The 14,108-nt window shown below is 37.3% G+C and overlaps 1 protein-coding gene across 2 annotated transcripts; it reads left to right on the forward strand.

Annotated features, from left to right (window-relative positions):
* The first annotated feature begins 290 nt into the window (after positions 1-290).
* Positions 291-14,108, forward strand: LOC128985404 (E3 ubiquitin-protein ligase parkin-like). Of its 2 annotated transcripts, none has more exons than XM_054404864.1 (7): positions 291-660; positions 2,602-2,955; positions 3,616-3,755; positions 4,492-4,828; positions 6,303-6,419; positions 6,688-6,772; positions 12,963-14,108. In XM_054404864.1, exons 1-7 carry the CDS (start codon positions 409-411, stop codon positions 13,025-13,027), a joined length of 1,350 nt encoding a protein of 449 aa, XP_054260839.1. In that variant the 5' UTR covers positions 291-408; the 3' UTR covers positions 13,028-14,108. The 2 variants fall into 2 exon arrangements, with proteins under 2 accessions (XP_054260839.1, XP_054260838.1); XM_054404863.1 differs by lacking the exon at positions 12,963-14,108 and adding an exon at positions 12,527-12,842.

Consider the following 14,108-nt stretch of genomic DNA (forward strand, 5'->3'; position numbering starts at 1 on the left):
ATTACCATATGAGAGTTATATTAGGTATTACTTTATTCGCTTTATGGAAAATTCGCTCAAATGAGGATTTTGCATTAAAATAATCAGCGGGGCACCTTGCATAGTTGCATGGTTTGAGAGGAGGTAGACCAGTTTTGGCAATGAAGAAAAAAGTCTGTTTTGTTTTCGTACCAAACAAAAACAACCATAACATAACCTCACTTCTTGAACTGAACTGAACTGAACTGGAACTCCTGATTCAAGTAGGCCTAGGCCTTGTTTGCTTGTTTGTAGTATTTTTGTGTAACGTACTTAACTGTAATTTTGCTCTTTTATGTTTAGTTTGATAATACATCCATTTAACTTAAATGATTGAAGTTGTTCCTGTTTGTTTTATGCCTCCCAAGTGACGTGAACCAAACCTTTTAAATGTTTCTGGAGTACATTGTGCAACTGATACAAGCAATGCTTCAGGTTCTTTGGTTTAGTCAAAAGACGCTATCCAATACTTTGAACATTTATGTGAAATCGAACACAGGGAAGACTTTGTCAGTATCATTAGATCCTAAATGGGATGTCAAGAACGTCAAAGAAGTAATTGCTCCTAAATTAGGTTTGCCTCCTGATGAGTTAAAGATAATATTTGCTGGGAAAGAACTTGAAGATTCAATAATCATCGAGGTAACAATGCTAAAATACAGAATATAGGGTTTTCCTAACAATGATTTAATTTTGTGTCAACTTAGCTGGTTCAAGTTTTGATCCCACGCACAGGCCTAGAGTCTAAAAATCCCCTTGGGTACGCTTCCATATCTGTTGGCACAAACAACCGAATTGAATATTGAATGGCAAATATTCGATTGTTTAATTCGATATATCGTGATCGATATTACTCATTTGGTTGTTTGTGCCAACAGATATGGAAGTGTACCCATTCCCCTTTTCAGGCTAAACATCCAACGTTAGGAAACACTTGTTGTTTAAATCTACGCAGAGGATACGAGTCCGGTTAGGCGCCCGGCAGTTACTGTCATAACCTAAAGTAACCAACCAAACTTGCTCACAATAAAAAAATTGAATAAAGGTTAAATGCTGTTATTAAAATAAAATTATAAATGCCAAAATTTCTAACTAAATAGGGCCTATGTCCAGTTAAGAAGAAATTGCATTCAAAGCAAAATCCTTGACAAAAAGTTAAGGGTACCGATGGGAGCTGAACCAGGGACCTCTTGCATATCAGCCGAGCACTCTATACACTACACCACGAACACCAATGACTGCACATCGTATCGTTGTGGTAATGGCGTTCCGGGCCCCATCAACCCGGTGACGTCACTGCCGGACGTGTATCCTCCGTGTTAAATCTAGCCACACTGATAGGGTTGAAACTTGTCATTCGGAACATTACACATTATTAGTGTAGCCTAAGTTAAAGGAATTTAGCCCATTCTTTAAGTCATGGATAAATCGATCTAAAAATGTAGACCAAATTGTTATGACTAGTTAATGTGACAGTGGAAGTCTTAACTTCTTTCAGATATTAATACCTAAACTTAACTTACTTCAATTTTTTTCCACTCTCAATAAGAATTTTTTTTACCACTAAAAGATTAGGCCTATCTAACCAAATAAAAATAGAACGCATCTGATTCTGACAAGTCGAGTATGCAATGTATTTGAATATAATGTAACTTAGGTTTACTTAATTCTACTTCAACTTGTGTCCATAATCGAATAAGTAAGTTACTGTGATCAATTAACTCATAGCCTACCGGTACTCTACCTCTCTGTGGTCAACACTGTTTAGTGTTTACTCCTATGGTAACTTTGAGAGCTACTCCGACTTTTATATTTGTAAGTATACCATAGGCCTACTGCACATGAGGCCGAGCTTTATTTATTTCTTCTTTAACACGTTCACTAACGACAAGTTAACAAAATTTTCACCACAGACCAGTGTCAACTATGGTTGACGTAAGGATTTTTGCCACAGCCTGGCGTCATCTAGTTGACGTATGGTCTGAACTCACAGGACCGACATCAACTATTGTTGACACAAACATCCATTAAATATTATAGACACTTTAAATGGCTAGTTACACATGTATGGTTTATTTTATCGACTTGGATGTTAGTTTTAGGTCTTATGGAATAGCCCCTAAATATGCTGTTCCTGTTGGGTAATATTTTTCTGTACAATTTTCAGCATTTTTTTTACATAAATTTCTTTAGGTCTTGATGCGTTAGTTGAACTAATCCTCTTAGCTGGTGTGTGTTTATCATAGCTGCCTAACCATTTTTTGTGTTTTATATCTTGGATAAAGATTGACATAGGTTAGCCTACTACTAATGGATAAAGACATCGATAAGTTTACACAACGAAGTAAGCGATGGACCAATGCCGAGTTGACAACAAAACTAAAAAAAAATACATGATTGAATTTTTTTTATTAGGCTAGGCCTTATGTTAATAAATATTATTTTGTACCGTTGGCCCTAAGGATAAGGTATTGAGATTTTTTCTCTTTTCCTTTTATGTCTTATTGAAACAGAGTATGAGTTAGTGTGTAAGTTATTTAACTTAAATAGGGTATCACATTTTTCATAACTTTATTCATGCAGGATTGTGATTTGGGCGAACAAAGTATTCTTCATGCTGTGAAAACAAAACGAAGAACTTCATCCTCTCCGGCAACAAAGCCATTGAATGAAGCGCTTAAAGATTTACAACTTGCAAATATAACAGAAACAGAGGATGCACCACTAACAGAGGAAGAGGCAGTGGTTGAGCGGAAGAGAGTTCACTTCTATGTGTATTGTGCCTCTCCGTGTGGAGGAGTGAGAGAGGGTAAGCTGAGAGTGAGATGTTCATCTTGCAAGAGTGGAGCCTTCACAGTGGACAGTGACCCAAGGTGTTGGGAAGATGTGCTCAAGCCTCTCAAGATATCTGGCCATTGCGAGGAGGAAGCATGCCCAGTGAGTATTTACTTACCACATCAGTTAGTTTATGATTGGCATTTTGACTGCTAATAAAATATACTTCAATGCAAAGTTGTTAAGCAGATTTAACATTAGCCTATTTATGAAATGATACTAAACAGAACACATATTTGTTAAACAAAGAATAAGTAAATATTTTTTAACCCCAATCACCACCACTGACGAAGTGGTATCCACTTTACTGGGGGGAATTCCAGTGTCTCATGATGAGCCCTGGTAAATTTCTTCTCTAATTCACTTTATTTTTGATTAGTACAGTACCTACTTCAAATAACTAGTTTACTATTAGGCTTATTATGCCAAAATTATTTAAATGAACTATTACAGTAACTGTACAAGAAAACCCACACTTTGTCCCCTACACACGTAAAAATGACAGATGTTAGATGCTACATACAACGGATTGCACAATGCAAACTGAGAAGAATATTTCTCCCAGCGCACGATATATCGCCCTCCCTTGACCGAGCCTGAGTTCATATACTGAGCTCCTGTTGTTTAGGCGGGTTGGTAGGGAAGCAGGCATCCCACGCTCAATCAAAGTGTTAAATTGTAGATTATTACATTGTATGTTCCCTAATGGACTGTTTTGAGAGTATTCTTATTACATGGAGATTAAACTACAACAAATTACAGGATGGAGCAGTTGGTTGGGCAGAGTTTTACTTCAAATGCAGTGAGCACACGAGCCAGGGAGAGAAGGACCAAGCAGTTCCCTTGTACCTTATCAGGGCTAACCTGCGTGAGGTACCTTGTCTGGCTTGCACTGATGTCAGGTAGGAAAGTAGGCTTTGCCAGTAATTTTTTTGTTAAGTGTGTTAAGAGTTTACACCAGAGGAATTTTCAATGAAGTTATAACAATTTGCTTTTTAGCTAATTTCCCTATAGGGAAGTAGCTATTACTGTAGGTGGCACACATGGGATGTCTAAATTCTGTGTATGGTCAATGATTCTACCCAGTTATAGTATGACTTGAATATGCCTTTTGAAGTTCAGAATACAATTTACCGTACTTGTTTCATTACTGTTAGTGGTGGTCTGTTTGCTCTATTGCTAGCAGCTTGTGTGAAATCTGTGTTAAGAATGACGCCAACAAATTTCAGCAGTTTCAAAAATAAAACTGCCAAAATCTTCTATTTTGAAACTTTTGAACCTCGAAACTCTGTGGTCAAATCTCAAAACCGAAACTTTTCCAAAGTTTTGATGGTCTTAACATCTGAGATTCGGTTTTGACACATCACTATATTCATATGCTTTGTTTTAAGCTCATTTTTGGTTATGTAAGGTAAGTTTATTTAATTTGTGTTTAGGCAAGTGTGTCTAATAATTTGCCTACTTTCTGTTTGAAGTAGACCTAATTATTATTCTCTATAGGGGTTTGGTTTTAATGATTTTTGGTTAAAACGTTGTGAACTTTAAGCGAAGCGTTGTGAAAACAATTTGTACTGATTGTAATCATAAAATGTCTGAAATGTTCACTTTAACATTTTCAAACCATATTTCAATGTGTAGTGACCCAGTGCTGGTGTTCCCGTGTGAGGCGAGTCACGTGACCTGTTTGGAGTGTTTCCGCCAGTACTGCGTAACAAGACTACGAGAGCGACAGTTTGTGAGTGATGAGCAGTTAGGCTACACGCTGCCTTGTCCTGCGGGATGTCCAGACTCTCTCATCGCAGAGTGTCATCACTTCCGCCTCCTCACGCAAGAACAGTACGCACAGTATCAGAGGTTCGGAGCAGAGGAGTTTGTGCTCAAGGCAGGCGGAGTGCTGTGTCCTCAGCCTGGATGTGGCGCTGGCATCTTAGCTGACCCTGACTGTATACGGATAACTTGTGTGAACGGTTGTGGTGTGAGTATTACCTGCCTAACTCTCATGTTAGTTCCATGAAGATTAATCTTATTTAGTCTGAGCAGTGGCTGCAGTGGAAAAAGTTTCTAAAGAAAATAACGTTTAAAGCTTTAATAAAAAAAAAAATATAAGTATATGGGTACATCATTTTGATTTTGATAAGATTCCACCATGAAGACAGCTTAAATTGGCATGCTGAATGATATAGATTACTTAAATGTGAATTAACCCAAACCTAGAAAGAAATACCCCAACTGCATCAAATCTGTAGACTAAGCAAATTTTCATTTGCCTGATTGGATTTTTATCAAAATATTCCCCTTAAAACATGTCAGATTTATTCCCTAATGAAATTAGGTTTAATGACTAAAGGTTTGCTGCTACAGTGAAGGCAGCCTAATGACGTGTTTTTTTAATACAATTTTTATTAGTTTATGAAGTAGTTAGTAAATTTTCCAAATGTTATCTAAACATCCTCATATCCAAGCAAATTGCAACAATTAAATAATTGTTCTCCATAAGGATAATTCGGGATTCAATGTATTGTGTTAAGCACTTCTCAGTAACTGAATATCGTACAACAATCAATTAATTGTTTATTTTAAGCTCCATACAATGACTGTAATGAAAATTAGGCACATTCCATCACTGTTAGGGGTACAATTTTTACTAATAAAAACAATCATTGGACACATAAAAAAAAACCTTTAACACCAATACCCGATCTAGCTGGTTCTTAAACTCATAAGAGTTATTCCATTCATACACATTCATGACAATTTTCATCAAAATCGGACTACAATTGGTCAAGTTATCACTTTAACATAAACCGTGTCACATACGGTAACAGTTTTCTTCCTATGGGAGAAATTCAATAACAATTTAACACTTGAAACATTAATAAGATCTCTTTACAGAGGGGTCTGTAAAGAGTAGATTAAGGGTACCTGTTTGCCGCGCGCTAATGCAAGGGTTTAGGATCTTGTCATTGTCGGCTTAGTTTTTACCCGATTGAAAATATGTTATTGTTAATTTATTCATTTCTTTTTTTTGTAGACTTGTATCGTTTTAATTTTTTTGGTAATAGTAGATTTTTAAGTGGAAAATGACTGGTAAATACTTCTAAATAAGCTTTTTTCTTTAGCATTTTACACATAAAAATGAATCGTTAAAAGAAAATTAAAACAATAGAGTCATAAATATGAATCTAATGAGTAAGGAACATTCTTCAGATGAAAAAAATGTAAAAGTTAACTGAGTAATTGAGAGTACTTAATCGTCTGCAAGCGCTTCTTGCGGCGCTGTTCAGTGGCGCAAAATAGCTACTGAAGCCCGAGCTGAAGTAGAGCGCACCCTTGAATTTATTAACTCATTGAAGACCTGCCTCTCTTTAGTTTTGCAAATTCTCCAACCCTTCAAAAACGCTGATACAAAGAAAAGGTTACAAACTGATTAGACCTGTGTGTACTTGCAGTTTGTGTTCTGTCGACTGTGTCTGCAAGGTTACCACAACGGAGACTGTGACTCAAGAGAGCAAACAGCTGCGGTTGGCAGCAGCGGTTACTCTGTTGATCCGCACAGGGCTGGAGCTGTGAGTACATAAATAACAGTATCATTACATTAACCTAAATCTACATTTTAATTACCAATACAGGGTTTAAATAAAAAAAGTTTATGTTTGATCTCATTTTAATGCTGTTTACTAATTGCATGAGTGCCGGTCATTTACAATTTTGATATAATAATGAAAGGATTAACAAATCTTATAAATTGGCTAAATATGTAAGGGAACTACCGGAAGACATCAATTTAATTTGTTATTCAACTAATCATCAATATTGGTTCTGTTTGTTATGTAGGCAAGATGGGATGAAGCTAGTAGAGTGACCATAAGAGTGATGACAAAACCTTGTCCTGAATGTAGAACAGCTACAGAACGTGACGGTATGTATAAATATATCACTAATTATTACATTTATTAGCTGCAGTTTGAAGTATACTAGCAAAATTAAAAAATGAAACAGTTAAGCTGCATTTAGACAAAGCCAGTTGGCAGGAAGGCTACCTGTCTCAGGTAACTTAAATGCTCTAGAAGGAGGTAACCTGCCTGCTCTGCTGGTCTTGTGTAGGCTAAGATAAGGGTAGGCCAGCCTATCCTTAGTTGCCTATTTCTGTTTCCTGATAAGGAGTCTGCGAGTCCCCGATATTTTTGAGTTGGCGAGGGATCAATTTGGCTAACAAACAATTTTTTGTCCAAGCTCGTGTAAAATTATTGACCAAAGCTCCCTACAAACAGCTAGATTTTTTTTTGTTTTTGTGAAAGTAGAAAACAGTCGATACGCAGAAGATACACAATCAAAAAATGACTTTTCTGCTGTGATGGCGAGAGATGCTCATTGTTTTTTTTGTTCCATGATCACGGAAGATATTAAATTATATATGAAAATATACTTATGTAGGTATGCCAGAAGGTGTCAAAAGTAGTTATATTTCATGCTGTACATATTTCGAGCCTATCACAGCTCATCTTCAGAAACATTTATATTTATAGGCCTACAGGATTTGAAATAAATCCCATTGAGCGATGTTTGTCGAGTATTTACAAACGCTTATGTTCAAACAAAGATAAACATTATGCGTATCGTTTGGCCGATATTTGTTACAATTATTTTGTACGCAAACATGGAACTATCAAAAGAGACGGTTTTCATGGCCTACTTAGGAACACTGGAGAGTGACATCACAGAATTAGCTGACTCGCGGTTTCTAATTCCAGCTGTTTGATAGCTCCACCCCTGCTTACAAAAAATTTGTAAACACAGGCAAAACGATGCGCATAATGTTTATTTCTGTGTGTATATAAGAGCTTTGAAAATAATCAACAAACATTGCTCGTAGGGATTTATTGTAAATACTGTATAAATGCTGTTGAAGATGAGCTGTATTGGGTTCAAAACGTGTAGGCCTACAGCATGAAATATAACACTACGCTTGATACCTTCTGGCATACCTAGGTAAGTAGATTTCATCTATAATTGAATATTAAAGGTTTGTCAAGGCTGTTCAATTTGAAAAATAGCGGAAGATATTCCCAACTTTTTCCGTGACCACAGAAGTTGTTTACAATTAATTGTAACACCATTGTGGGAGACTATATATATACTATTGTGTAAACCAATTGAAGTATTGAAGAATATGTTAATAATCACTTCTTTCTAAAAAACCTGTCCTTCGTCCCAGTATCTGAATGTGTGATTTTTTAGCTGACACAAATTTAAAAAAACTGTCTTGGAGATCCTACTTAACCCTTTGGGTCCCAAGTGCCGATCACATCGGCACTTCAGTTTTATCTGAAAAGACCCGAGTGCCGATCACATCGGCACTGCCGTTACGATCGAAAAAGCCCGGGTGCCGATGTCATCGGCACTATGTATGTATGCGAAAAAACCCAAGTGCCGATGTCATCGGCTTTTCGTAAATCTACTACTACAAAATTATTTATAAAGCTATTCCACTGAAAGATATATCAAACGAGAGCAAATTAAATTCTCTAAGCAAGTAAATTCAACAACACGCTCAAAACGTACTTTATATAGAGCTTGAGAGTAAGAAGAACGACGAAATTTGCGTGGCCTTGACCGGTCTGTCTGTACAGCTGTTGCGCATCAAAACAAAACATTAACTCGACGTTGTTCGTTGTTGACATTCACTGTGAAGTACTAAATGTTGTTTGTTGTTATTCGTGAGTTTGTTTAGTGAATTTTATTATGAAATGAAGTAAAATGAGTTTCTATATAAACTATTGTTGCTAAAATAGATTGTGTACGTACAGAAAGTTTTTCAATTTGCACTGATTATGTCTTGAGTATTAGAAGCTTTGTTTGAACGTTTGAACTAGGACTAACCTGACTTCTCTGTCCTCTGTGTCTGTTGTTTTATTTCTTTTTAAAAGCTCTTATTACTCCAAACTAATACTCTATTCCTTACTTTTCATTGATTAACACTTTTCCATTTGCATGTGCATGAACTTTTTAGTGTGAATAAACTAAATTAGGCTGCCTATCTTACCGTTTGAACTAGGGTATGCCTAGGCCTAACTTGAGATCTCTGTCCTTCATTTATCATGAGAGAACTTAACTTTTTTTGAAGTATAGTTACTTATAATCATCCTATATGCCGATATAAAGTTGTATGTATCTAAAAATTAGTATAAAAGCAGGCCTAGTTAAAACTTACAGCCAATCAAAATGAGTGAGAAAAAATCAAAAAGAAAACATTCCCCTGAAAGTGAACGAACACTTATTTCAAATATACTGGAGTCTGGTGTAACATTTATTGATGGAAATGAGAGTGATGATTCACTATTAGATATTTCTTCTTCTTCAAGTGAGGACGTAGACGACACTGACGAAGATCCCGACTACGACCCTAGTGGTAAAGATGGACTTAACCCTAACAGATATAGTTTTTTATCCAACTTTAGACAAAATGGAAGAAACTTGATGTCTGATACCGGTAGTGACAGTGACAGCCCTCTAATGCAGGATAGGCCTAGGACTGAATGTGATGTAAGTGTAAACCAAACCTGTTCTACGTCAAACAGTGAAGATCCTGATGATCCTGTAGGCCTACCTATTGATGAGCCAAGCACTTCTACAGGGAGGTCTCATGTTGTGTCGAGGACCCTAAGCAATAGGCCTACCGGTAGACAGAAGAAGAGCCAAAACAATAACCCTAGATGTAATAGGCCTACAAATCCCAAATCAAAATCAAAAAAACAACCGGAAAGCCCAGAAAGCAGCGAATGGGAGGAACTTGACTCCGACGATGACCCTGAATACAACCACAACTTTGGATTCTCAGAATTGCCCGGCCCTAAACATTGCCCACCTAGGAATTCAAAGCCTATTGAGTACTTCAACCTTTTTTTTACTGTAAATCTACTAAATACCTTAGTGACTGAAACAAACAGATATGCTGGGCAGTTTTTCAGAAATAATCCAGCTGTAAGAAACCGCATGAAAGATTGGGTCCAGGTTAGTCTAGGAGAAATGAAAGCTTTCATAGCTATTGTACTCAACATGGGCATTATTAGAAAACCCTCAATACGAAGTTACTGGTACACTTCTTCCTCTCAAAAATGTGATTGGTTTGGTAAAGTACTTAGCCGAAATCGATTCCAAGCCATTTTGAAATTTTTCCATCTAACATACTCAACCGCACTAGCACCACTTGATTCCCCAAATTACAACCCCTGTGGACGATTTCAACCTCTGATAGATCATGCAAACCGCCTTTTCCATCATTACTACATACCTCACCAAAAGTTGTCTGTGGACGAGTCACTAGTTGGCACCAAAAAGCGAGTCGCTCTCACACAGTATCTTCCAAAAAAAAAAACATCACAGATGGGGGATAAAATTGTGGGTGCTTTGTGATGCTTTGACCAACTACTGTTTAAAATTTTACTGTTATAAAGGAGCCAAATATGAAGACAATAGAGAAGAAATTCAGCGTCTAGGGCAGGGCTACTCGGTTGTTAAAAAGTTGTTAGAGATGGGAAATTTCCTAAACAAAGGATACCATCTATACCTTGATAATTTCTTCACTTCAAAAAAATTAGCTAGATTTTTGTATCAAAATTTTACATGGTTGACTGGCACAGTTCGTACCGATAGAAAAGGAGTCCCTAAAAAGCTATTAGGCAAGTTCCCTGTAGGCAAAAGAGTTTACGTTCGTAAAGGACCTTTCTTATTCATGGCCTTCCGTGAAAAGGCAACCAACAAAACTCAATTCATTTTACTATCATCCAATGCCCGAGCAAAGAGTGTGCGTTACACAGTGAAAAGAGGAGGAAAAATGTTAATTAAGTGCAAACCTCACATAGTTTACGAGTATAATCATGGGATGGGAGGTATAGACGGGACAGACCAGATGCTCTACACCTATCTGGATGAGCGTAGGTGTATGAAGCATTTCAAAAAGGTAATTTTTAATATTTTTGGTAGAATGGTCTTGAATGCATATGTCCTGTATAAGTTGAATACAGACAGACCCCTCTCCAGACTTCACTTCCAGGTATCCATCATTGAGGAGTTGGCAAATGAATGGTTTTTAGAAAAAGCTCCGGTTGCTGAAAATAGAGGGGGCGGCGATGGATTTTCACCCAACAGGAAATTTGGATTAGAAAAACTAGAAGGGAATAAGGAAAGCAATTGTTGTGTGTGCAGTGGGAAAAATGACCCCATGGGTAAAAGAAGAAGGTCAAAAACAATTTGTGTTAATTGTAGGCGTGGATGTCACTTGGACTGTCTTCCTCGACATAAATGTAAATAGATGAGCCGTTCAAGAAAAAAATGTAAATATGTAAATAGTTTTAGCGCTTAACGTTTTATTTCAATTTTTTAACAGAAAACATTATAGCCTGTAAGAGATATGTGCATAAAATGAACTGCTTTCACATTCTTTTCAGTAGCTTCTTAGTGTCTAAAATAGGTGAAATGGGTAGACTATCTTTCTCGACACAAATGTAAATATATGAGCCGTTCCAGAAAAAATGTAAATATGTAAATAGTTTTGGCTCTATTTTATTTCAATTTTTTAACAGAAAACATTATAACATAAGAAAGATGTGCATAAAATGAACTGCTTTCACATTCTTCTCAGTGTCTAAAATAGATGAAATAGGTGGACTGTCTTCCTCGACACAAATGTAAATATATGAGCCGTTCCATAAAAAATGTAAATATGTAAAGAGATTTTGCTCTAAATGTGTTATTTCTAAATCTTTTATTTCAATTGATTAACAGAAAACATTATAACATAAGAAAGATGTGCATATAATGAACTGCTTTCACATTCTTCTCACTATTCTTCTCAGTAGCTTCTCAGTGTTCTCAGTGTGGTATAGGTGAGAGACTTCATTTTACCTTTTTATTTCTTGCATGATACTTATTTTTAATTACTGTAAATAGATCCAGGCTTATAAATGCATGTAGAAATGTTATTGTAAAAGTATTTCTGTAGTATGTGGTAAATATTTAATAAACTTGGGTTTTATAATTACTTTATGTGTTTTTTTTGTTATATGTCGATTTCGGCAAAAAAGTAACGTTTTTTATTTTTATAAATAAAAATACTTATTTATTATTATTTTTTGCTAAAACTTTCACAATATGTTCTTTATTTAGTGGTATTTAATAAAATAATAAACTTATAGGAAAAAAAATACAGCTAATATTCTTTTTATGGGGTACAAAATGAAAATTTGAGAAAATATTAGGCCGTTCATACATATAAATTGTATATATATATATATTTATTCATATATTTTTAAAATTTTACTTATCATTGTTAAAGTAGATTCTATTAGCTAAAAGATAAAAAAAAAAATTATAACTCTAGCTGCTTTCTAAGGTGAGTTATGAATATTTATTTGATAATAGTACAAAACAGCTGAAAATGGCTTGGGATTCTGGGGTATAGTGTGCATAGAGTTACTGGGTCATCTGGTGTGACAACACAACTAGTGGTCTGGGTCACCTCTGATACAAAATTAACATAATGCTTGGGACCCAAAGGGTTAATCTAATAGGCTAGATAAATGGCAAAAAAAAACCCTGCCTTGGAGACCCTCCTAAATGTAATAGGCTAGACCAATGGCAATAAATAGCTCTAATGTATTCTTGTATGACCCAGGGGGCTGTATGCACATGGTCTGCACCAGATGCAACTTCCACTGGTGTTGGGTCTGTCAGACTGAATGGACTCGGGATTGTATGGGAGCTCATTGGTTCGGTTAAACTTCGACTCCAACAACAGTCCTCTTTAACAATGGTGCCTTACGTACAATGGTTTCTACTCACAAAGAAGTTTTAGGAATATTTAATGTTCGTTAGTCATTAAGCTAGTCCAATTTTTTCGAGTGTGAATACACATTTTGTATTTATAATTAACTATGTTCACATATAATTTGAGTCTTAATAGGCAATCAGTTTTGTTAAGCGTTTTAGTTTTACGGGTTTACAGTTTTTTTACAGAGTTAAAATTGTTGGAAAGGCTAATCTACTTTATTCACTTTATAAGTGTTTAATACAATGTTGAAGTATAGTTTTTTTTTTTTTTTTTTTTTTAGGGAGAGGTGGGAAAATGCATTTATGCACACAGGTTGCCTGTAGTGTGGGACTCCAACGGGCTTAAGGCCCAGAGACTACCCACTAAAAACCTCCTCTACTCTTCGGACACTAGCCTGGGAACACTTGTCGCACTTCATCAGAACTAGGCCGAGTTTTCCTACGCCCGAGGGGCTTACGCCGTGTCTAGCCGTTTATTTCTTATCAAATCTAGACTATGTTCCGATCTAGATCATTCTTTTTAGCTTGAAGGACATTCCGGACAAAGTGCGACCAGCAGTCCCAGTTGTCCTCACCCTTCAGCAAGGTCTCACAGATCGATTCAATCGACAGCACCCCAAGATGTTGAATGGCCTCCTGGCGAAGCATATCCCATTGTGGACAGTGGAAAAAAGTGTGTTCCGCGTCGTCGGGAATGCATGGGCAGTAAATGCAGTCAGGTGAATTCGTTTTGGCCATCAAGTGCAGGTACGACTGAAAATAGCCGTGACCTGACAAGAACTGCGTGAGGTAATAGTCAACCTTTACCGTGCCGCCGTTCTACCCACGGTTGGACCTGCCTGATGAGTCTGGCAGTCCAACGTCCTCGAGTCTCCCTTTCCCAGCTTTCTTGCCACATCTGAAAAGTGCGGGAGCGCTCTTCTGTTCTTGCAGCGTCCTTTCCGATGTAGCCTTGTCTCTGGTAGATTGCCTTCCTCTCCGCTGCCAAGAGTTTGACTGGGATAACTCCAGCGATCACCAAAACCGACACCGTACGGTACGCGGAAGCGACCCTGAGTGCCGCCTGACGCTGCACTCGTGCGAGCCTCAACCTATACGCCTCCTTGTTAAGCGCGTCTGCCCACACCTCAGAGCCGTAGAGAAGCACGGACTGGACTGCAGACATCAGTAGTCTTCTACGGCTGGACCGGGGACCACCGACATTGGCCATAAGCCTACTAAGAGCAGCAACACTCCTAGCAGCCTTGTCCGCCGTGCGGAAGATCTGGTCCCTCCAGCTCAGCTTGTTGTCCACCATGACACCAAGGTACTTGGCGGTTCGCGTGGTTTGGACAACTACGTTCCCAACTCGTAGCGGAACGATGGTTTCAATCCGTTTTTTCGTGAGGATGACGATCTCTGTCTTGCTCAGAGCGAGTGTCAGACCA

This window comes from Macrosteles quadrilineatus, unplaced genomic scaffold (genome assembly GCF_028750875.1).
Source record: "Macrosteles quadrilineatus isolate MER2022 unplaced genomic scaffold, UCM_ALF_1.0 Scaffold_2__2_contigs__length_208266976, whole genome shotgun sequence".
NCBI lineage: Eukaryota > Metazoa > Arthropoda > Insecta > Hemiptera > Cicadellidae > Macrosteles > Macrosteles quadrilineatus.